The sequence below is a fragment of the Myotis yumanensis genome, unplaced genomic scaffold, assembly GCF_028538775.1.
Source record: "Myotis yumanensis isolate MYYU_CA2020_CCGP unplaced genomic scaffold, mMyoYum1.0.hap1 SCAF_4, whole genome shotgun sequence".
Classification (NCBI taxonomy): Eukaryota; Metazoa; Chordata; class Mammalia; order Chiroptera; family Vespertilionidae; genus Myotis; species Myotis yumanensis.
This window is the reverse complement of record NW_027223755.1, coordinates 113,306,098-113,328,723: the sequence shown is the minus strand read 5'-3', so window position 1 is coordinate 113,328,723 and position 22,626 is coordinate 113,306,098. Positions and strand designations below refer to the sequence as shown.

Below are 22,626 nucleotides of genomic sequence, written 5' to 3'. Positions count from 1 at the left end.
AGGGCCTGAGTCCTGCAGGAGTGGGGGACCTTGTCTCTGCCAAGGCCTTTTGGATATCCATAACATCATTTGCAGGCCATGCAAAAGTTTCAACTTAAAATTAGCCTGCTGTATTAGTCAAACCTGTAATTACTCACCCCTAACGCCTTGGCAGGGCCAGAGCAAATGACTCTGAGGGCCTTCCGTGGCCCGCAGGCTGGATGTTGTTTTGAGCCTCTATACAGGGCCATGCCCATTGCCAGCCCTACCCCCATTAGTTAAGTGAACCAATAAATCCTTTTTTTTTCTGTTTGTTTAGCCCAGTTTGAGTTAGGTTTCTAATATTTGAAAACAAAAGAGTCCTGACTGATATGTGTTCCTACATGGTATTTACCCAACTACCCTCCAGTAATCCACATTAGTCAGCTTTTGCTAGGTTCTGCTGCAGTAACAAACACCCCTCAAATCTGAAATGCCTTGTAACAACAAAGGTTTATTCTTCACATTGTTACCGGGGGCTGCATGTCACCTTGGGCTTTGCTCCAAGTCTCTTCAGCTGGGACCCAGGACCAAGGAGCAGCCCTCCCTCAGCCTTTAGCAGAGGGAGAAGGGCGGTGGCAGCCCACGAATGGCAAGCACCACATCTGCTCACACTTCATTGGCCAGCACAAGGCCTTGGCCAAGCTCCACAGGGAAGCAGTGCTATAGGGATGTTGACTCCACCAAAGGGAGAAATTCAAAGGCGTGTGACAAAGAGTAGGGATGGAGGGCTCTCCCGGGAAAGGAGGGGTGCTGGGGACAGTGACAGTGTGCTGCCCACTCTCTCTGGGGCTTGGCCAGGCCGTTGTCTCCCCGTCTCAGCATCACATCTCCTGTTGGCTTTCTTCCTATTTATGAACCCAGCACCCCCTCCTCTATGGTATACAGTCCTGATTCAACCCTTCAGTCAGAAGCAATGAAATTATTTGCTATCATATTAAGAGCAGAAAGAGTTTCACTTGTTATTTTAACTGAAAAGAATTGGTCAGATTCATTTGCAAGAAAACATCACTAACTAAGCCCCAGGAACAAAGATGGCCTGTGTCCCTGGAGAAGGTGGGGAGGGATCTCAAACAGAGTGTGTTTCAGAAGAGAAAAGAAAAGGTTGTTTTGGGTGAAGTGTCTTTTCAGCTAAGTTCTACCCTTAGATAAGAGAAGGGGGAAAGCCCACAATACTCCCATGGCACCGAAAGGTGTCTCATTACTAAACCCCGAGGGAAAACAATATGTCACTGTGTCGTTTCAGGACAGCCCAGCCCTGCGGCACTGAGTTTGGTGGTAAGATGGGAGTGCTCTGGCCTTCACCCAGCCCAGCAGACAGCGAGCTCTGCACAGAGACCTGGGGAAGGGGTGGCCGCGGAAGTGAGCTGGTGCTGCCAGTTCCTGTTGAGAGTGCTCTTTGGTGGGATGGTGTCGGGTAGGAAGGTAGACTTCAGTCTCAGGCATCGTAGGGAGGAGGGGCTCCTGGGGACCATGCGCTGTTTGCTCTCCACATCAGCCTCCGTGTCAGGCGGGAAGGAGGAGAGCTGCTTCCTGCCCTGGGGACCAGAGGGCGCAGCCGTCTCCTAGGAGCTGTCCTCGCTGCAGGTGTGGGTGGGTGGCCCCTCTCAGGCCAAGGGGACTGCTTCCCGTCCTCCTCCCATGTTCCTAGGAAGATGCTCGGGGACTGTGGGAGGCAGTGTGGCAGACACAGGTCTCCATCTTAGCCCTGCCATGTATTAGTTGGCATGTTCGTTTTTTAAGAAATCATCCCAAAATTGGCGGCTTAAAACAACACACTTTCTCTCTCATTTACTTCTGGAAGCCAGAAGTCCAAAAGTCAGTTCCTTAAGAGGCTCTGGGGAACTGGTTTCCTTGCTCCTGGTTTTGGGGGCGGCCTGTGTTCCAGAGGCCGGGCCCCTCCTGGCATCACTCTGCCCTCTGGTTCTGCTGTCACCACGCCTACTTCTGCGCTAGCGTCTCCCTCGGCCCTTCTCATAGGGCCTGTGACCATATTACTAGGCCTGTCTGGAGACCCGCCAGGTCCATCACATGTGCAAGCCCGTTTCGCCGTGTGAGGGGGCATGTCGTGTGTACAGGGTGTGGAGGTGGGCGTGGGAATCTGGGGAGGCTGTGGGCAGCCTGCACAGCCTGGTCCCTGGCGCTCACCCGGCGCCTCTGAGCGGGCCCTTCTCCTCTCACCCTGGGCGGGAGATAACCCTACTGGGAAGGTGCTCTGAGCAGTAAGGATGGGTCAGGATCCTGTGTTGCCAGCCACAGAAATGTAAGGCTGCTGGAGGAAAAGGGTGCGCACTGGCCCTAAAAGGTAACTCTCAGCGTGGAGAAGATGGGGACCTGGCCTTAGAGAGCAGGGCTAGGGCTCCAAGGGTCAGGCCGATGGCCCTTCTCCAGGACATGCTTCCGGGGAGATCTCTGGTCTCTGACATGGCCCATGAGGCAGGAGGGGCTGGGAGGCCGAAAGACGGGGGAGGGGCTGGGAGGCTGAGAGAGGGGGGAGGGGGATGGGAGGCTGAAAGAGGGGGGAGGGGATGGGAGGCTGAGAGGGGGGGAGGGGATGGGAGGCTGAGAGAGGGGGGAGGTGATGGGAGGCTGAAAGAGGGGGGAGGGGATGGGAGGCTGAGAGAGGGGGAGAGGATGGGAGGCTGAGGGGGGAGGGGATGGGAGGCTGAGATGGGGGGAGGGGATGGGAGGCTGAGGGGGGGAGGAGATGGGAGGCTGAGATGGGGGGAGAGGACGGGAGGCTGAGGGGGGGAGGGGATGGGAGGCTGAGAGAGGGGGGAAGGGATGGGAGGCTGAGAGGCGGGGAGGGGATGGGAGGCTGAAAGAGGAGGGAGAAGATGGGAGGCTGAAAGGTGGGAACTGGGCTGAGAGGCCAGCTGGGGTGAGGCCTTCGACATCATGGCAAAGAGTTTGAATTTTTCTTCTCTCTTTTGAGTGTGATAGGAAACTATTGTGGGGTTTTGAGCAGAAGAGTGAAATGATCAGTTTATCTTTTTAAAAGATGACTGTGGTGCTGGATGGGGAGTAGACTGAAGTCACTCTCAATGGTGCCCACGGCTGCTCTATACACTGAGCCAAACCGGCCAGGGCTTGGTTTGCTTTTTAATCTTATTTACCTTCATGTTTTTCAAACACTATTCCAAGAAGGACTCCCAGTTGCCACGGCGGAAAGGCATCCATGGCAGAAAACAAGTTTGGGTCCCTCAAAGGGGCTGGAGCCGGTGGGAAGGTCCTCTCCTGCCGGTGCAAGGAAGGCGGTCTGCCCCTCCCTTTACCCCCCCTGCCGACCCCGCCTGGGCTCTCCATCGCAGTTTGGGCAGATTTACCAAAGAGCTTGTCTGCCCACCCGAGTTCTACATGGTGACACCTGCAGGGTGAGCCTGAGGCCAGCAGCAGGTGGGCAGTGAGCGCTGGCCCCTGGCCCAGGGCAGCTTCCAGGGAAGGGAAATGGGACTCGACTCTGGGTTTGCCTCGCCGCGTGATTCAGCCGGGTGCAGGGTAATGACTGCTTGTCGGTCTTCAGGGGCAGTGACTGAGCGGGGAAGCAAGATCACACCCTAGTGCAGGGGTCCTCAAACTAGGCCCTCGGGCCACACGCGGCCCACCGAAAACATTTATCCAGCCCGCCGGGTGTTTTTGCCGCCGCTGCCTGTTGCTTAGCAGCCGACTAGTTTTTTTTTAAACTATAGTCCGGCCCTCCAACGGTCTGAGGGACAGTGAACTGGCCCCCTGTTTAAAATGTTTGAGGACCCCTGCCCTAGTGACTGTGACTTCTCAAGTGCTTAATCCTCCAGAGCCAGGCATCTGGGGTTGGCGTTGTCCCTCCCATCATGGAGCTGAGCTTGAACTAACCCACCCTAGTGGCTGGTCTCTCCATCCGGATGGGTACACCATTCCAGTGAGTCTAGTGGACTTCTTCCAGACATTGCTGGTTCACTATTCAAGACTGATGTCTTCAGCAAGACTGTTTGGAAACCAGGGTGGGCCACCTCATGCACTGAACACCAGGGGTGGGCAAACTTTTTGACTCGATGGCCACAATGTGTTCTTAAACTGGACCGGAGGCCGGAACAAAAGCATGGATGGAGTGTTTGTGTGAATTAATATAAATTCAAAGTAAACATCATTACATAAAAGGGTACGGTCTTTTTTTTTTTTAGTTTTATTCATTTCAAACAGGCCGGGTCCGGCCCGCGGGCCGTAGTTTGCCCACGGCTGGGGTAGACGGTATGAAATCGGGGCGCGAAAGGCTCTCTGAACGTGGTTGAGTCAGGCGCTGTGTCCTGTGGTCAGTGGCTTTGCACTGGTTGTGCTCTCGTTTCCGAATGCACTGTGGGCAGAGTCTGGGTCCTGAGATTTAATTTTCAGTTTAAAGCAAGCCTTTTTCCTTCCTGCTTTGTACTTAAATGCCATTTGGATGGTACATCTGGCCTTAGAGCTGGTGGAGAAATAAATAAAAACCAAATTCTCAGGTTCCCTTGCGTGTTTTGTAAGCATGCTATGTCTTCCTTGGTCCTGCAGGTCTTTTGCACAGCTTCCCCAAGGTGGGAAGGGTTTATTCACACACACTCAGAAAAATTAATTCTTGTTCCTTCTCAGAATTCAAGCACTGATTCTTGAGACTCAGATATATTTAATTCACATGAATTAATTGGGAAAAAAGAACCTGACAAATGAGCATTTCCAATAAAATTCTTCTTGGAAAAGTCCTCGGCAGCACTGCTGTGCCCTGGGGATGTGCAAGGCTGTGTGCTCGGGGACGTCGGACTCAGACGAGCTGGGGTGCTCAGGGTGGGCTGGCCGCAGACGGGACACCTGACTGCCCCCGGGAGCCTCAGCTCCTGCCCCTATGGCCGGCCTGCTCATCTGCTCTCCCTTGTCCCCCGGGTGAGTGGTCGCCTCCACTCAGTCTCTTATTTTCACTGGAGCCGAAGCCGGTTGCACTGATTCCAAAAGAGACTTGCCTTCTTTGATTGCAGGCGGCCTCCTGAGGTGCTGGGTGTTTCCCAGTCTCCTCTCTGACGATGACGCCCTTGCCTTTGGCCTGACTGACATGGGCTTTCTCGTACTCAGTCTGGATTTGAGAACTAGACCGCGCCCCTTATTTAGCCATGAAAACAGGGATGTCACTACAGGCGGCCTCGAGTGACTGCTTAAAGGCCCTTAGAGCCTCATGCCGCCTGTGGAAGCATCCCTGTGGTGTGGAGCGGGAGTGTCCCTTCTTGGTGAGAGCCCTTTGTCTGCCCTCTGTTGCTGGCCCACCTGCTGGCCCAGACTGCAGCTTCCTTTCTCCTGCTGCTCCAGGACAGGAGGACTGGTCCTTTGAGGGTTTCATGGCACCAGTGGTGAAAATATTATACGAAAATCGCAGCTGAATGGAGAGGCACCGTCATGTCCCAGGTACAGGTGGCAGCTGCACGTGCCCTGCTGGCACCGGCCATTGTCTGCGATGCGGCTTTCTCCCCATTGTCATCTAGGCAGGTGGCTGGGTTTCCTCTGTTTGACCTGCAGCTGGGGACCCTCTCCTCCCTGGTGACCTGGGAGCTGCCTGCTCCTCTCCTCAGGCTGTTCTTTGGGTTCCCGGGCCAGTTTGCATTCTCGGCAGAAAGCGGTTAGTGACCTTGAACGAGTCCCTTCGCTCCTCTGAGCCTCAGTTTCTTCACGTAGAGGAAGAAGCACAGAACTTATTGTTAATGTCGTGAAGATTTGGGGAAATGGTGTGTGGGAAATGGGTGGCCCACTCTGCCGGGCACAGAGGCTTATTCCACAGCATCATTGTGTGTCTACTCAGCCCAGCGGGTCCCAAGTGCCGAATGGCCTGGAGGAGCGAACAGGCCATGTCTGTCCTGGTGGGGCTTTTGGTTCAGCTGGCGTTTGGGTCTTAATTAGATATTCACAGCTCTCTCTCCAAAGTGGCCAAGGACTAGAAAGGACGATGCACAGACCTCCTGGGCCCTGATGTAAGCAGAGGACATCTCTCACTAGCAGTGGCAGAGAGACGGGAAGAAAGAACAAGGGAGTTAGGAAAAGAGGTGTCAGGCCCTCAGTCCTAAGGTGCCTTTGAGCAAATCAGGAAAAGACACTCCCAGCCCAGGGCAGGTCAGCTCTCACCCTTGACATCAGGCTCAGAGTTGGGCTCTCCGCCCATTGGGGTGCCCTTGAGCAGAGAGCCACCTGCCCACTACACAGCGCCCTGGCTGGCGCAGGAGGACCCGAGGGGGAGGGCACGTGAGGAGGGGAAGGGCCGCATGGCTGAGCACAGGAACGGGGCTGAGGGAGGGCCCAGAGGCCCCAGTGGACGCCAGTAGGTGCTAACCCACGGCATGGTGGCATCATTCTCCCAGGTCCCTGCTGACACCCCAGGCCTGGGAAACAGATCTTCCTAGAAGCCACTGCCTTTTAACTGGTGAAGGAGAATTACTTACGGGGTGGTATTTGTTGGTGTCACAGAATAAGGACAGTGGGTGAAGAGAGGCATTAAGTGGAAAGCCGGGAGCTGACACATCTCCAGGGCCGGCCCCCAGCAAAATACAGATGCCCCCTGGCAGCCCAAAGAATGCCTGCCTGAGAGGGAGAAATGGGAACAAGCAGGCCCTGAAGGAGAAAGCCCCACATCCTTCCCATCAGCAGGGACAGAGCGGCAGGGAGAGGCCCCACCTCATCGCGTGCAGGAGTAGAAGAGGCTCCAGGTGGAAAGGCTGTGGCACTGCCCACTCCAAGTGTCCTCAAGGCCAGCACGACACTCCTGGCTTGGATTTCTTTGATTCTGGAATAATTCTAGACAGTATTCCTGCCCTCACACAGACACGCAGGGCGAGGTTTTTGTGGAGGTGGTGGGGGTGGTGATTTTTAAGTCGGATCCTGCATTGTTGCCAGTCAACTTGGCCGTCTGTGCCAGAGTGGCTGCTGCCAGGGTCTGCCCAGCTGAGGTCTGGTGTGAGCATGGCATTGGGAGGGAGCCTGGGCCCTGACTAGGCCACTAGAAGCTGTGTGATTGTGGACAGGTTACTCAGCCTCTCTGTACATGGGCTTACAGTAAAGTCACGTGATGGCATCCTAGGGAGAGTCAAGGCCAGGGCATTGAGAGTCCCTGGCGTCCAAAGTCAGGTCTGGGGCTCCTGCCCTGGCGCAGCCTCTGTGTGGCCATGGACTCGCAGAGACTGTGTGTTTGAACTGCATCTGAAATGCTTTGCCTTCTGCTCTTCAGAGGTTGCTGTGTTTTGGGGAAACATAAGGAACCAACAGTAATTCAGACTTGTAAGTTCTTATCAGCAGTTAGGATCTCTATAAAGCTTTAGGGGAAAATAAAAAGAGAATTTAGCCATGTTTTTTGTTTGTTTTAAATATATTTTTATTGCTTTCAGAGAGGAAGGGAGAGGGAGAGAGAGATAGAAACATCAATGATGAGAGAGAATCATTGATCGGCTGCTTCCTGCACACCCCTGACCAGCTGCGCTTGTTCTATCTATCTATACTAATAAAAGGGTAATATGCTAATTAGACCAGATAGATTAGACATCTTCTGGACATCATTTCAGACGTCCTTCCTGACAAAGCCAGGGCCCGTGTGAAGCCGCCCGGGGTCCCAGGTGCCTGCAGCCGGCCAGAGGGAGGGAAGCCTGGGTCCTGGGTGCCTGCAGCCAGCTGGAGCAGGGGCCAAAGCAGAGGTGGTTAGGGGCGATGAGGCAGGCAGGTGAGCAGTTAGGGCCGATCAGGCAGGCAGGCGAGCAGTTACGGCCGATCAGGCAGGCAGGCAGAGGCGGTTAGGGCCGATCAGGCAGGCAGGCAGAGGCGGTTAGGGGTGATCAGGCAGGCAGGCAAGTGGTTAGGGTGATCAGGCAGGCAAGCAGAGGGGTTGGGGCGATCAGGCAGGCAGGCAGGTGAGCAGTTAGGAACCAGTGGTCCTGGATTGCGAGAGGGTGCAGGCCGGGCTGAGGGACCTCCCCCCATGCACGAATTTCATGCACCAGGCCTCTAGTCCTCCTTAATAATAAAGAGGTAATATGCAAATTAACCCTCACACCCTCACTAGATGGCTGCCTATGATCAGGCCGGCAGGGGGGTTAGTGAGGGACGACCAAATGACTGAACAAGCAGGCTGTCAGAGGGGGGCAGTTGGAGGTGACCAGACCGGTGGGGGGGCAGTTGGGGAAACCAGGCCAGCAGAGGAGGACAGTTGGAGGCAACCAAACCAGCAGGTGGGGCAGTAAGGGGTGACCAGGCCGGTGGGGCGGGGGCAGTTAGGAGCGACCAGGCCAGCACGCAGAGGTAGTGTGGGCTGATCAGGCTGGCAGGGGGGGCAGTTAGGGGTGACCAGGCAGGCAGGCAGGTGAGCAATTAGGAGCCAGCAGTCCAGGATTGTGAGAGGGATGTCCAACTGCCAGTTTAGGCCCGATACTAAACTGGCAGTTGGACATCCTCCAAGAGGTCCTGGATTGGAGAGGATGCAGGCTGGGCTGAGGGGACACCCCCCCACCATGCACGAATTTAGTGCACCAGGCCTCTAGTCTACACTAATAAAAGAGAAACATGTAAATTGGTGTCACTCCGCTACACCCACCAGCCAATCAGATGAGTATGCAAAGTAACCCAACAAAGATGGCATTTAATTTGCATACACAGGCGCGGAGCGAAGACTGAAGATGATGTAGAAGGAAGCCAAGCGCTGAAGAAGGGAGCAAAGCTGCGGAGAAGCAAGCAGGGTGGCAGAGGTGGAAGGGAAGCAAGTGGGGCGGCGGAGGCGGGAGCGAAGCCTGCCTCGGTGGGTTTCACTCTCTTCTCTGCTGCGCTTCAGCTGCAGGAAGCCCTATTCTTGCAGGAATCTTCCTGCAACAGGCCTCTAGTATACACAGAAAAGCCTAAGGGACCATTAAGAACTAATGACTGTTCGATCAATTGCTATGATGCGCACTGACCACCAGGGGGCAGACGCTCAATGTAGGAGCTGTCCTCTAGTGGTCAGTGCGCTCCCACAGCCAACCTCCCACAGCCAGCCAACTTCCCCTGGTCCCTCCCCAAATCCAGCAGGCCCCAGCTGGCCCGGCCCCAATCAGGACTGGGCAAGATGGCCCTGAGAGGCCCTGATTGCTGGCCAGGCCTAGGGACCCCACCCGTGCATGAATTTCATGCACTAAGCCTCTAGGCCAGTGATGGTGAACCTTTTGAGCTCGGCGTGTCAGCATTTTGAAAGACCCCAACTTAACTCTGACGCCGTGTCACATATAGAAATTTTTTGATATTTGCAACCATAGTAAAACAAAGATTTATATTTTTGATATTTATTTTATATATTTAAATGCCATTTAACAAAGAAAAATCAACCAAAAAAATGAGTTCGCGTGTCACCTCTGACACGCGTGTCATAGGTTCGCCATCACTGCAGGCTGATGCTCTATCCACTGAGCCAAACTAGTTAGGGCTCTAGTATCTTAATAAGCAATGAAAATTCTCAAGTGTTGAGTCAGTTGACAGTATCTGCTATTGGATTTTTCAGATTGGGGTGTGATTCTTGATCATAAGTCCCATATTTAAAAACCATGGCTGCCCAGGTGGCATGGTTCAGTGGTTGAGTGTTGACCTATGAATGAGGAGGTCATGGTTCAGTTGCCAATCAGGGCACACGCCCAGGCTGCAATCTCAATCAGGGGGGCATGCAGGAGGGAGCCGATCAATGATTCTCTCTCATCATTGATATTTTTCTCTCTCTCCCTCTCCCTTCCTGTCTGAAATTAATAAAAATATTTTTAAAAAGATGTAGTAGAAATTACATATATTCTTGAATTTATGCCACATTAAACTGAAATATACACTGGTCAGATATAAATTCCAACATTTTGCTTTTAGGAAATAGGTTCCTTAATTTCCCTTCTATAGAAAGTTAGGGGAAGAGCCCTTTATTATGTGTCAGTCACAATGCAGTGTGTGAAGGCCCTTCTGCTCTGTCTCGGGCCCTGTCTCCATGGACTCGTCAATAACGTGTGTTGCGCCTTCAGGACAAATCTGCACCTTCACCAACCTCAGTCCTACGAAACAGAGCAGGCTAGCAGTGGTTTAAGATTATGCTGGTTGAGATAAAAAACATGCTAATTCAAGTCTAAGCTTTTCTATGAGAAGTGACATGTTGCTTTCTAAGAAGGTGAATGGAGGAGGCACTTGCTCAGTGAGGCCACTATACTGTCAAAGGCCTTGCTGAAGCGGAAGGATGTTCTCATGGGCACATGGCCCTCTTCTTGCTTTCCAGCCCGCGGCCGCCCATCCCACTGTCCCTGCTGCTGACCGAAGAGGAGGCGGCACTGAGCATCCAGTCCTTCTGGAGAGCCTACCTGGTGAGTCCCGGCCGCAGTGGCTGGCGGGTGCTGGGCTTTCCTGGCACGAGGGCCCCTGGGGAAGAGACAGATTGGAAACAGGATATAGCTGACAGCCAGACCTCAGAAATAGGGTTCTCTGTAAATACTTCTCACGAGGAATTTAGAATTTTTACCAAAACTTATTTAGCAATTATCATTAAAAGTACCCTCCAATCTTTTAAAGTTGGGTTGACTGGCAAATGTTACCTAACAAATAATATTACATCCCTGGCCAGGTGGCTCTGCTGTTTGGAGCATTGTCCCTTATGCCAAAAGGTTGCGGGCTCAGTTCCCGGTCTGGGCGCACACGTACCTAGGTTGCAGGTTCATTCCTGGGCCAGGTCCAACTGATCAACTTTTCTCTCTCACATCAGTGTTTCTCTCTTTTTAAAATCAAATTAAAAAAATCAATAAAAACAAATCCTCAGGTGAGGATTAAAAAAAATAATCTATAATAATAAAAGCATAATATGCTAATTAGAGCGGACGACCTTCCGGATGAAACTGGGTCCTGGATGCCAGAGGGAAGCCGGTGCCGGCAGCTGGGGGAAGATGTCCTACTCTTGCATGAATTTTGTGTATCAGGTCTCTAGTATTACATACAGACAGGCAGCAATACATGTTCATTTTAGAAAAAAATTAGGAAATCCAGATAATTCATATAAAGCAAATAAAAAAGTAAAACTTTTGAGTCACAGATAACTCTGTCACCAAAAGATTATCATTGTTGTCCTAGCCAGTTTGGCTCAGTGGATAGAGCATTGGCCTGTAGACTGAAGGGTCCCGGGTTCTATTCCGGCCAAGGGCACATTCCCAGGTTTCGGGCTCAATCCCCAGTAGGGAGCGTGCAGGAGGCAGCCGATCCATGATTCTCTCTCATCATTAATATTTCTCTCTTTCTCTCCCTCTCCTTTCTTCTCTGAAATCAATAAAATATTTTTTAAAAAAGATTATCATTGTTGACATTTTGGTGTAAACATTTCCAAATCTTAAAAATCTTAACACATAGGATAACATATAAATACCTAACATACAGAAAATAACCTTTTCTTTTAAAACTCATCTTTCTAACCACTTGTCTATTAGTTGTTTCCAGTTTACCGTTATTATAATGTATGCTGCAATGCATATCTTTGTGCAGCCATTTTTGCACATTGTCAGCTTGTTTACCTAGAAGGAATTCTAGAACTGAAATTTCCTGGTCAAAGCTCCTGATCCGGATTGTCATGTGGCCCTTCAGGAAGGAAGTACTTTTTAAAATTCTTACCAAATACAAATGAGAATATAGCTCATGCCAAGAAGTGTACAACGTCTCTGATTAGTTGGCACTTAGAGTGTCGATGTTAAGAAGCTCCTAGGCGCGCAGACGGGAAGGCGGGAGAGGAGAAGCTGGAGAAGCCGCAGCAAGCTGGAGCCGCCAGAGGACCTGAAGAAGAAGCAGAAAAACCTGTGAAAACTAAGACTGTTCCTTCCAGTAATGGAGGGGAAAGTTCCAGTCGCAGCGCTGAGAAGCAATCAGCTGAAGAAGCTGCAGACCTCCCAACAAAGCCTACAGAGATCTCCAAGTTTGGATTTGCCATAGGTAGTCAGACGACAAAGAAAGCCTCCGCCATATCCATCAAACTTGGATCAAGTAAACCTAAAGAAACTGTTCCAACTCTTGCTCCAAAAACCCTTTCAGTAGCAGCAGATTTTAATGAAGATGAAGATAGCGAACCAGAGGAAATGCCTCCAGAAGCAAAGATGAGGATGAAGAATATTGGAAGGGATACACCAACATCAGCAAGACCAAACTCCTTTAATAAAGGAAAGCATGGGTTTTCTGATAACCAGAAGCTATGGGAGCGAAATATAAAATCTCATCTTGGAAATGTCCATGACCAAGACAATTAAATAATATGTTTTGAAATTGGAGTACGGGGTGGGTGTAAAGTTAAAAGGAACAGTTTCCTTTTTAAAGAATGATATAAGACTATCTTTGGAGCCGACTTTTTTTTTTTAAGATTGAGTGGTACACTAATAAATGAGAGTTTGAAATTAGACGTAATTTATGTTTTATATACAGATTTCAAGACATTTGCTAATTCTGTAGTTTCATGTAATTAGTTTCCAAAGGTTATAGATAATTTTTAAAAAACCAGAAATGGTACCTTTCTAAGAATTGCATATTTTTTTAGACACAACCATTTAACACATTAAGAGGGAAGCAAAAAAGTTATTGTCTGTTTAAACTGCAAGCAATTACTCTAACTGAACTCCCTTATTAACCTAAACTTTCTGTCTCCCAGGAACAGCCTTATAAAGAGGGAGTATTGTATTGGGAGGAAAATGTTACTGGAGTATTGACTGAAAGTGAATTGGATAAAATTAAAGTATTGATTTTTTTCCTAATGGGCATTTGTTTTGTTTCAAGTCAAACTAAATATTGCATTGCTGTCAGTGGATACAGAGGCTTAGCTCTTTAAAAGAAAAATTTTTAAATTTTATGTCAACAGTTGAGTATTTGATATAGCCCCCTTCACCTTAATGGTCTTGTCTGCCTTCATTAGTCTACAAAGAACAACTGTTTGCTACCAAAGTAAATCAGTATTTTGAATGTGCTTCTCTTGGTTTTTGTTATTAGCTTACTTCCTGTAAGCATTTCCACCAGACTTGAGGCAAGTCATAAGAAGCTGTTTCTTTTAAAATACAAACCATCACCAAAAAGTTTAAATGTACATAATACTTAAATATTTGGCTGTTTTTATTTTTTAAAATGTAACAGCAAAAAAGCAACATAGTGTCAAGATGGAAAATGAGAAAGATGCACTTTCTGTAATTGTCATACCATTTAAGTTACTAATTTGTGAATTCCATTTTGATTTGTACTTAACTACAGGAATCCTTATTTAATACAATAAAATGGTTTATTTTAAGTGTATGCATATTAACCAATGGCCTCTCAAATGCACATTTTCAGTATTGAAAATAGAAGGAAAGAAAATGCATCTTTAAACATTTTATGGAATCTTTGACCACAAATACTTTGTTAGAGCTATGTGTTACACTGACATCAGCAACTTCACTGTTCTACTTTGTGTTCCTTTTTATGAAACAACTAGTAGCCCGGTGCACGAAGTACGTGCACATTAAAAGGGAATTAATTGCTCTAACCAGTTTGGCTCAGTGGATAGAGCATCGGCCTTTGGACTCAAAAGTCCCGGGTTCGATTCTGGTCAAGGGCATGTACCTTGGTTCCGGGCACATCCCCAGTGGGGAGTGTGTAGGAGGCAGCTGATCAATGTTTCTCTCTCATTGATGTTTCTAACTCTCTATCCTTCTCCCTTCCTCTCTGTAAAAAAATCAATAAAATATATATTTTTTAAGAAAGGTAATTAATTAGCAAAGATATTTTAATATTGCTATTTGCCCTTTCTCTATAATAGAAGGGTGAGAGATGAAAGGAAATTAGTAAAATGTATATGAAAATAATATATAAATTTATTAATAAATAAGCAGTAACAAAAGGCTATAACAACAGAGGCATGATATAAAAATGACAAAAACATGATATGAAAACAACAGAAACATGATATGAAAACAAAAACATGATATAAAAACAACAGTGATGCAAACTATGACTGATAAAGTAATTAAACTTATTCTAATATCTCTCTGTACACCACATTAAGAGTGAAAACACTTTCAGAGTGCTTGACTAATTTCCCTTGTGATGAAGTATTTAGAACTTTAACTGTAACGTCACATGCTCTTCAAACTCGAGAGAAAGCAAAATATAACTGACCATGTGCGAAAATGGGTTCAGGTAGGAATATGCCTACTCTGCCCAGAGCAGCGGTTCTCAACATGTGGGTCGAGACCCCTTTGGCGGTCGAATGACCCTTTCACAGGGGTCGCCTAAGACCATCCTGCATATCAGATATTTACATTACGATTCATAACAGTAGCAACATTACAGTATGAAGTAGCAACGAAAATAATTTTATGGTTGGGGGTCACAACATGAGGAACTGTATTTAAAGGGCCAGAAGGTTGAGAACCACTGGTCTAGAGTTTGTCCTTGTGATTTATTAATAGTCATCACAAATGCTGGCATCATGGGAAACCGTTGTCGAATCAATTTAAATGAGAGGCCAGTGTCAGATGGGGAGAAATTGATTCTTGGAATCAGAACAGCCTCTCCCTCTGCAGATCCTGTTAATACTTCAGCTTCAATAATGTTAGGTCGTAATCTTTTGATAATAAATCTGATACCATTACAAAGACCCCATTTACTATTGAGATTTCTCAATAGCATGATGATTGCACCCACTTTCAATTTTAATTTAATTTATGACACCGCATTCCCGAAGGAGTAATACTATTAAGAAATTCGATGGGAAAAATTTCCTTTTCAGCATCATCTGTGGAATCAATAGAATTATCACTCAAATATGTGTGAAAATCTCCATCTAGTATATCCAATATTTCTTCATTTAATTTTTGAACATGCTCATTTTTGGACAAAGAATTGCACATTTAGATATATTTTTAATATTATCTATAGATATAGTATTTCCAAAGGTAGCTTCAATAATAGATCCATTACAAATCATTTTACTTCCACACTCTGCTCAGAGGGCAGGTTCCTGCCTGAAACCTCAACCTCCAGGAAACAGCTGGGGGAGGGCGCAGCCGTTTCCAAGATGACCCCTGCAGGATTGACTTCCTTCGGGTTGGTCGCAATAAAACAGTAATGTTCAGGTTTTGTTTCTTTAAAATAGCAAAGCCCTTTCTTCAAACCAAATCCCACTGAGAAGCCTGGTATGTAACCAGTATGTAACCACAGAAGCGGCTGTTCTGTCCCTGCTTCTTCCCTGCTGTAAAACACCCCTGCCCTCCTACACACACACACGCACACACACATGCACACACACACACACACACGCAGGGCCTGTGTTAGGGACACAAAATGAAAATCATAGCCTGAAAGACAGATGAATTCAACTCACCACACCAACAAACACTGCCACATAAAAAGATTGCCGAGGGGCTCAGACTTAACTGTGGCTACAGCACTGTCGTCCTACCACAGTTAGAAGTGTCCCTGAGGCACTGTGTAAAAGGGCAGGCTATTAAAGCCAAACCTCTCAGTGATAAAATGTCACTGAGGGGGGCCACAGGAGGTGGAAAGTCCTAAGTTGTCACTAGAAGGAAAAGATTTCTGATGTACGGGATGCTTTGGAAGGTTCTGTGGATAAGAGGGATTTGATCTCAGCCTTAAAAGAAAGGGTTATCGCCAAAACCGGTTTGGCTCAGTGGATAGAGCGTCGGCCTGCGGACTGAAAGGTCCCAGGTTCGATTCCGGTCAAGGGCATGTACCTGGGGTTGTGGGCACATTCCCAGTGGATGTGCAGGAGGCAGCTGATCGATGTTTCTCTCTCATCGATGTTTCTAACTCTCTGTCTCTCTCCCTTCCTCTCTGTAAAAAATCAATAAAATATATTTAAAAAAAAAAAAAAAGAAAGGGTTATCAGTTGGGACCAAGAAGCTATCCAAGGAAGAGGAAATGCCATATATATTTATTAAAACACTAGAGGCCCGATGCACAAAATTTGTGCAAGAGTAGGCCTTCCTTCCCCCAGCTGCCGGCACCGGCTTCCCTCACAGACCCTGCTTCCTCGGGAAGGTCGTCTGGAAGGATGTCCTGTCTAATTAGCGTATTACAGTTTTATTATTATAGATACTGTAGCCCTAGTCAGTTTTGCTCAGTGTTTACAGTGTTGGCCCGTGGACTGAAGGGTCACAGGTTCAGTTCCAGTCAAGAACACGTACCTCGGTTGCAGGCTCAATCTCTGGCCCTGGTCTGGGTGCGAGAGGGAGGCAACCAATCGATATTTCTCTGTCTCTGTCTCTCCTCCTCCCTTCTACTCTCTCTAAAAATCAATGGGAAAATATCCTGAGTGAGGATTAACAAAAAAAATCAACAACAAAAAACATATTTTATATTTTCTTTTTTTAACTTTATTTTTATTGTTGACAATATTACAGAAGTCCCCATCCCCCCTCCTTTGCTCACCTCCACCCAGCTCCGCACCCTCTGCCCTGGCCCTCCCCACACTGTTATCTGAGCCCATGGGCTATGTTCTTTGACTAATCTCTTCACCTTCTTTCATCCAGCTCCCCACTCCCCTCTGACAGCTGTCAGTCTGTTCCATGTATCCATGCCTCTAGTTCTATATTGTTCATTAGTTTATTATATCATTAGATTCCATATATAAGCGAGACTATATGGAATTTGTCTTTCTCTTGGCATATTTCACTTAGCTTAATACTCTCCAGGTCCATCCATGCTGTTGCAAAGGGTAAGAGATCCTTCTTATTTACAGCTGCATAATATTCCATGGTGTAAATGTACCACGGCTTTTTAAAAATTTTTGTATTTAATGATTTTACAGAGAGAGAGAGAGGGAGGGAGGGAGGGAGGGAGGGAGAGAGAGAGAGAGAGAGAGAGAAACATTGATGTATGAGAAGAACATACCTAGGTATGTGCCCTGACCAAGAATCAAACCAACCACTTTTTGGTGTATGGGAGGATGCCCAACCAACTGAGCCACACTAGCCAGTGTTACCACATCTTTTTTATCCACTCCTCTATTGATGGGCTGTTTCCAGATCTTGGCTATTGCAAATAACACTGTTATGAACATAGGGGTGCATATATTTTTTCAAATTGGTATTTCGAGATTCTTAGGATATATTCCCAGAAGTGGGATTGCTGGGTCAAAATGCAGTTCCATTTCTAATTTTTTTGAGATAAGTCTACACTGTTTTCCACAGGCTGCACCAGTCTGTATTCCCACCAGCAGTGCACGAGGGCTCCCTTTTCTCCACACCTTCACCAGCACTGTTGTTTGTTGATGGTAGCCATTCTGGCAGGTGTGAGGTGATATTTCATTGTGGTTTTAATTTGCATCTCCCTACAGTGGGTTTCCTTTTGTTGATGGTTTCTTTTGCTGTGCAGAAGCTTTTTAGTTTGATGTAGCCCTATTTGTTTATTTTTTTCCTTGAATTTATTCTTGTATATAGAGTAAGTTGGTGATCTAGTTTCATTTTTTTTGCATGTGCCTATCCAATTTTCCCAACACCATTTATTGAAGAGACTGTCCTTACTCCATTGTATGCTCTTGCCTCCTTTGTCAATATTAATTGAACATAAAAGAGCGGGTTTATTTCGCGGGTCTCTGTTCTGTTCTGTTGATGCGTATGCCTGTTCTTGTGCCAGTGCCAGGCAGTTTTGATTAGCCTTAGTAAAACATACTGTATATTTTTTACACTTATGCATAGATGTGTGCACACACGCACACACACACACACACACAACATGCATAGGAAAATATCTAAAAGGAAACAAAGCACTCTGACAACAATGGGTACCCTGGGGTGGCTGGGGAAGAATTGGGGAGATGCTAGCCTTATATGAACTGAACAGATTTTTTATAAAAAGAATATAGTGTGATTTTCATTAGGAACACGTCCCACCTGATAAAGAATGCCTAAGAAAATCTCACTGTTGCATCGTAAGTAATGGTGAAAGACTGGAGGCTTTTGTTCCCAGACAGTCCCCTGGGTCAAAACGGGAAGCTGTCCCTTCCTCGGCTCCTACCAATCTTGTGAGAAGGAATTCAGATGAGTGACAGCAGTGTTAACGCGAAGTGAGTGAATTTATTAAGAATACACTTGGCATAAAGCACAAGTGGGCAATTCAGTTCGTCTGAGCACCCTGCCTGGTGGGGGCTCAGGGTTTATGCTTTTCCCCCTATAGGTTTCAAAGCTCCTGCCAGATATTTTGGGTTGCAGACTATGTTTCAAAGCCCCCTTCTGCATTGTTGTGGCTGATCTCAGAATGTGTGTGCATACATGTGGTCATCTTGTTTGGCAAGTCCTAAGATGGCTGACTTCTTTGTTTAGTGGGTGAGATAAACTCTTCCTGCTTTCCCCATCCCCCTCTTTTCTGTCCTAGCAGTTATCTTTCCTGCCTAACATCCCCCAGTTGCTACCATCCAGATGTTTTTTGGCTTTTAGGGTTTTCTATTTTTTTATTTTATTTCAAAGAGGAAGGGAGAGGGAACGAGAGATAAAAACATCAATCATGAGAGAGAATCATGGATCGGCTGCTTCCTGCACACCCCTACTGAGGATTGAGCCCACAACCTGGGCATGTGCCCTGACTAGGAATTGAACCGTGATCTCCTGGTTCACAGGTCGATGCTCAACCACTGAGCCACACTTGCCCGGCTTTTGAGGTTTTTGTTATTTGTCCCCCAGACTTCATCTGTCCTTGGGTTTAGCTGGCACAAAGAAGATTGATTGGGTCTTTGTTCTCTGTTTCCCAGACCAGGGTGATTTCAGCTCTGTGTTCTCTGGTTGGGGAAGTGTCCTTGGTCGGGGAAGATAAGGTCTCTGATTCACCAGCTGGCTGCAAGCTGCCCACACTGTCCGGCCTTGTTTAGTTTTCTTGTTTCACTTTTCCAATTCCACTTGCCCACGAATTTTCCTGGCTTCTTACTATCTTGCCACATTTTCTCCCTAAGATCAGGAATAAGACATTTTAATTCAATATAGTATTGAAAGTTCTAGCCAGGGAAATTTAGGCAAGAAAAAAAAATAAAAAGCATTCAGATTGGAAAGGAAAAAGTATAATTACCTCTATTCATAGATGGCATGATCTTCTACATAGAAAATCCTAACTAATTTACAAAAAATATAAAATAAGCAAGTTCAACAAGGTTGTAGGGTTACTAGATAAATACACAAAAATCAGTTGTCTTTCCATATACTAGACTACGAACAATCTGAAAATAAAACTAAGAAAATGCCACCTTTTAAAAGGGTGAATGTCATGGTATGTGAATACTGTGTAAGTAAGATAAACAAACAAGTATTATGGAAAAAATAGCACAAAGCCAGCCCTCCTTTTACTCCTGACCACGTGTTCTTTAGTTCTGACTATGGGCCTACTTCTGTCGGCCACCATGTGACCAGAACAAGGGGCGTTACAGGATCCTACACGCTGTCACAGTGGGTTCCCAGACTTCCCCTCACACGCGTGCTCTCACAGTGATCTCTCCCAGACTTCCCCTCACACGCGTGCTCTCACAGTGAGCTCCCAGACTTCCCCTCACACGTGTGCTCTCACAGTGGGTTCCCAGACTTCCCCTCACACGCGTGCTCTCACAGTGAGCTCCCAGACTTCCCCTCACACACCTGCTCTCACAGTGAGCTCCCAGACTTCCCCTCACACGCGTGCTCTCACAGTGAGCTCTCCCAGACTTCCACTCACACGCGTGCTCTCACAGTGAGCTCTCCCAGACTTCCCCTCACACGCGTGCTCTCACAGTGAGCTCCCAGACTTCCCCTCACACGCCTGCTCTCACAGTGAGCTCCCAGACTTCCCCTCACACGCGTGCTCTCACAGTGAGCTCTCCCAGACTTCCCCTCACACGCGTGCTCTCACAGTGAGCTCCCAGACTTCCCCTCACACGCGTGCTCTCACAGTGAGCTCTCCCAGACTTCCCCTCACACGCATGCTCTCACAGTGGGTTCCCAGACTTCCCCTCACACATGTGCTCTCACAGTGAGCTCTCCCAGACTTCCCCTCATACACCTGCTCTCACAGTGAGCTCTCCCAGACTTCCCCTCGCACACCTGCTCTCACAGTGAGCTCTCCCAGACTTCCCCTCACACGCGTGCTCTCACAGTGAGCTCTCCCAGACTTCCCCTCACACGTGTGCTCTCACAGTGAGCTCTCCCAGACTTCCCCTCACACGCGTGCTCTCACAGTGAGCTCTCCCAGACTTCCCCTCACACGCGTGCTCTCACAGTGAACTCTCCCAGACTTCCCCTCACACGCGTGCTCTCACAGTGAGCTCTCCCAGACTTCCCCTCACACGCGTGCTCTCACAGTGGGTTCCCAGACTTCCCCTCACACGCGTGCTCTCACAGTGAGCTCTCCCAGACTTCCCCTCGTACACCTGCTCTCACAGTGAGCTCTCCCAGACTCCCCCTCGCACACCTGCTCTCACAGTGAGCTCTCTCAGACTTCCCCTCACACGCGTGCTCTCACAGTGAGCTCTCCCAGACTTCCCCTCACACGTGTGCTCTCACAGTGGGTTCCCAGACTTCCCCTCGCACGCGTGCTCTCACAGTAAGCTCTCCCAGACTTCCCCTCGCACACCTGCTCTCACAGTGAGCTCCCAGACTTCCCCTCACACGCGTGCTCTCACAGTGAGCTCCCAGACTTCCCCTCACACGCGTGCTCTCACAGTAAGCTCCCAGACTTCCCCTCACACGTGTGCTCTCACAGTGGGTTCCCAGACTTCCCCTCACACGCGTGCTCTCACAGTGAGCTCCCAGACTTCCCCTCACACGCGTGCTCTCACAGTGAGCTCTCCCAGACTTCCCCTCACACGCGTGCTCTCACAGTGAGCTCTCCCAGACTTCCCCTCACACGCGTGCTCTCACAGTGAGGTCCCAGACTTCCCCTCACACGCGTGCTCTCACAGTGAGCTCTCCCAGACTTCCCCTCGTACACCTGCTCTCACAGTGAGCTCTCCCAGACTTCCCCTCGCACACCTGCTCTCACAGTGAGCTCTCCCAGACTTCCCCTCACACACGTGCTCTCACAGTGAACTCTCCCAGACTTCCCCTCACACACGTGCTCTCACAGTGAGCTCCCAGACTTCCCCTCACACGCGTGCTCTCACAGTGGGTTCCCAGACTTCCCCTCACACGCGTGCTCTCACAGTGAGCTCTCCCAGACTTCCCCTCACACGCGTGCTCTCACAGTGAGCTCCCAGACTTCCCCTCACACGCGTGCTCTCACAGTGAGCTCTCCCAGACTTCCCCTCACACACGTGCTCTCACAGTGGGTTCCCAGACTTCCCCTCACACGCGTGCTCTCACAGTGAGCTCCCAGACTTCCCCTCACACACCTGCTCTCACAGTGAGCTCCCAGACTTCCCCTCACACGCGTGCTCTCACAGTGAGCTCTCCCAGACTTCCCCTCACACACGTGCTCTCACAGTGAGCTCCCAGACTTCCCCTCACACACGTGCTCTCACAGTGAGCTCCCAGACTTCCCCTCACACGCGTGCTCTCACAGTGGGTTCCCAGACTTCCCCTCACATGCGTGCTCTCACAGTGAGCTCTCCCAGACTTCCCCTCACACGCGTGCTCTCACAGTGAGCTCTCCCAGACTTCCCCTCACACGCGTGCTCTCACAGTGGGTTCCCAGACTTCCCCTCACACGCGTGCTCTCACAGTGAGCTCCCAGACTTCCCCTCACACGCGTGCTCTCACAGTGAGCTCCCAGACTTCCCCTCACACGCGTGCTCTCACAGTGAGCTCTCCCAGACTTCCCCTCACATGCCTGCTCTCACAATGAGCTCTCCCAGACTTCCCCTCACACACATGCTCTCACAGTGAGCTCCCAGACTTCCCCTCACACGCGTGCTCTCACAGTGAGCTCCCAGACTTCCCCTCACACGCCTGCTCTCACAGTGAGCTCCCAGACTTCCCCTCACACGCGTGCTCTCACAGTGAGCTCTCCCAGACTTCCCCTCACACGTGTGCTCTCACAGTGGGTTCCCAGACTTCCCCTCACACGCGTGCTCTCACAGTGAGCTCTCCCAGACTTCCACTCACACGCGTGCTCTCACAGTGGGTTCCCAGACTTCCCCTCACACGCGTGCTCTCACAGTGGGCTCTCCCAGACTTCCCCTCACACGCATGCTCTCACAGTGAGCTCCCAGACTTCCCCTCGCACACCTGCTCTCACAGTGAGCTCTCCCAGACTTCCCCTCACACGCCTGCTCTCACAGTGAGCTCTCCCAGACTTCCCCTCACACGCATGCTCTCACAGTGAGCTCCCAGACTTCCCCTCACACGCGTGCTCTCACAGTGAGCTCTCCCAGACTTCCCAGCACATGCGTGCTCTCACAGTGGGTTCCCAGACTTCCCCTCACACGCGTGCTCTCACAGTGAGCTCTCCCAGACTTCCCCTCACACGTGTGCTCTCACAGTGAGCTCTCCCAGACTTCCCCTCGCATGTTTGCTCTCACAGACTTCGCCTCACAGGTCCCCTGTGCTGTATATTGCACATAACCATGAAGTTTTTTAAACAGTTAACAAAAACCTTTACTTGTGCTTTTTTAAGCCACATGAAGGAAAAGTAAATCTTACAAAATGTGTGTGTGTGTGTGTGTGTGCATGCATGCGTGAG

The 22,626-nt window shown here is 49.0% G+C and overlaps 1 protein-coding gene and 1 pseudogene across 1 annotated transcript in view; both read left to right on the top strand.

The window, feature by feature from the left end:
- IQCK (IQ motif containing K) overlaps window positions 1–22,626 on the top strand; it is a 121,993-nt gene that overhangs the window by 55,023 nt on the left and 44,344 nt on the right. The window contains exon 7 of the mRNA XM_070413739.1: window positions 10,259–10,343. Within this exon, the coding sequence (XP_070269840.1) occupies window positions 10,259–10,343 (85 nt within the window). The remainder of the gene's footprint in view (window positions 1–10,258; window positions 10,344–22,626) is intronic.
- On the top strand, window positions 10,917–12,435 carry LOC139008410 (PEST proteolytic signal-containing nuclear protein pseudogene; annotated as a pseudogene).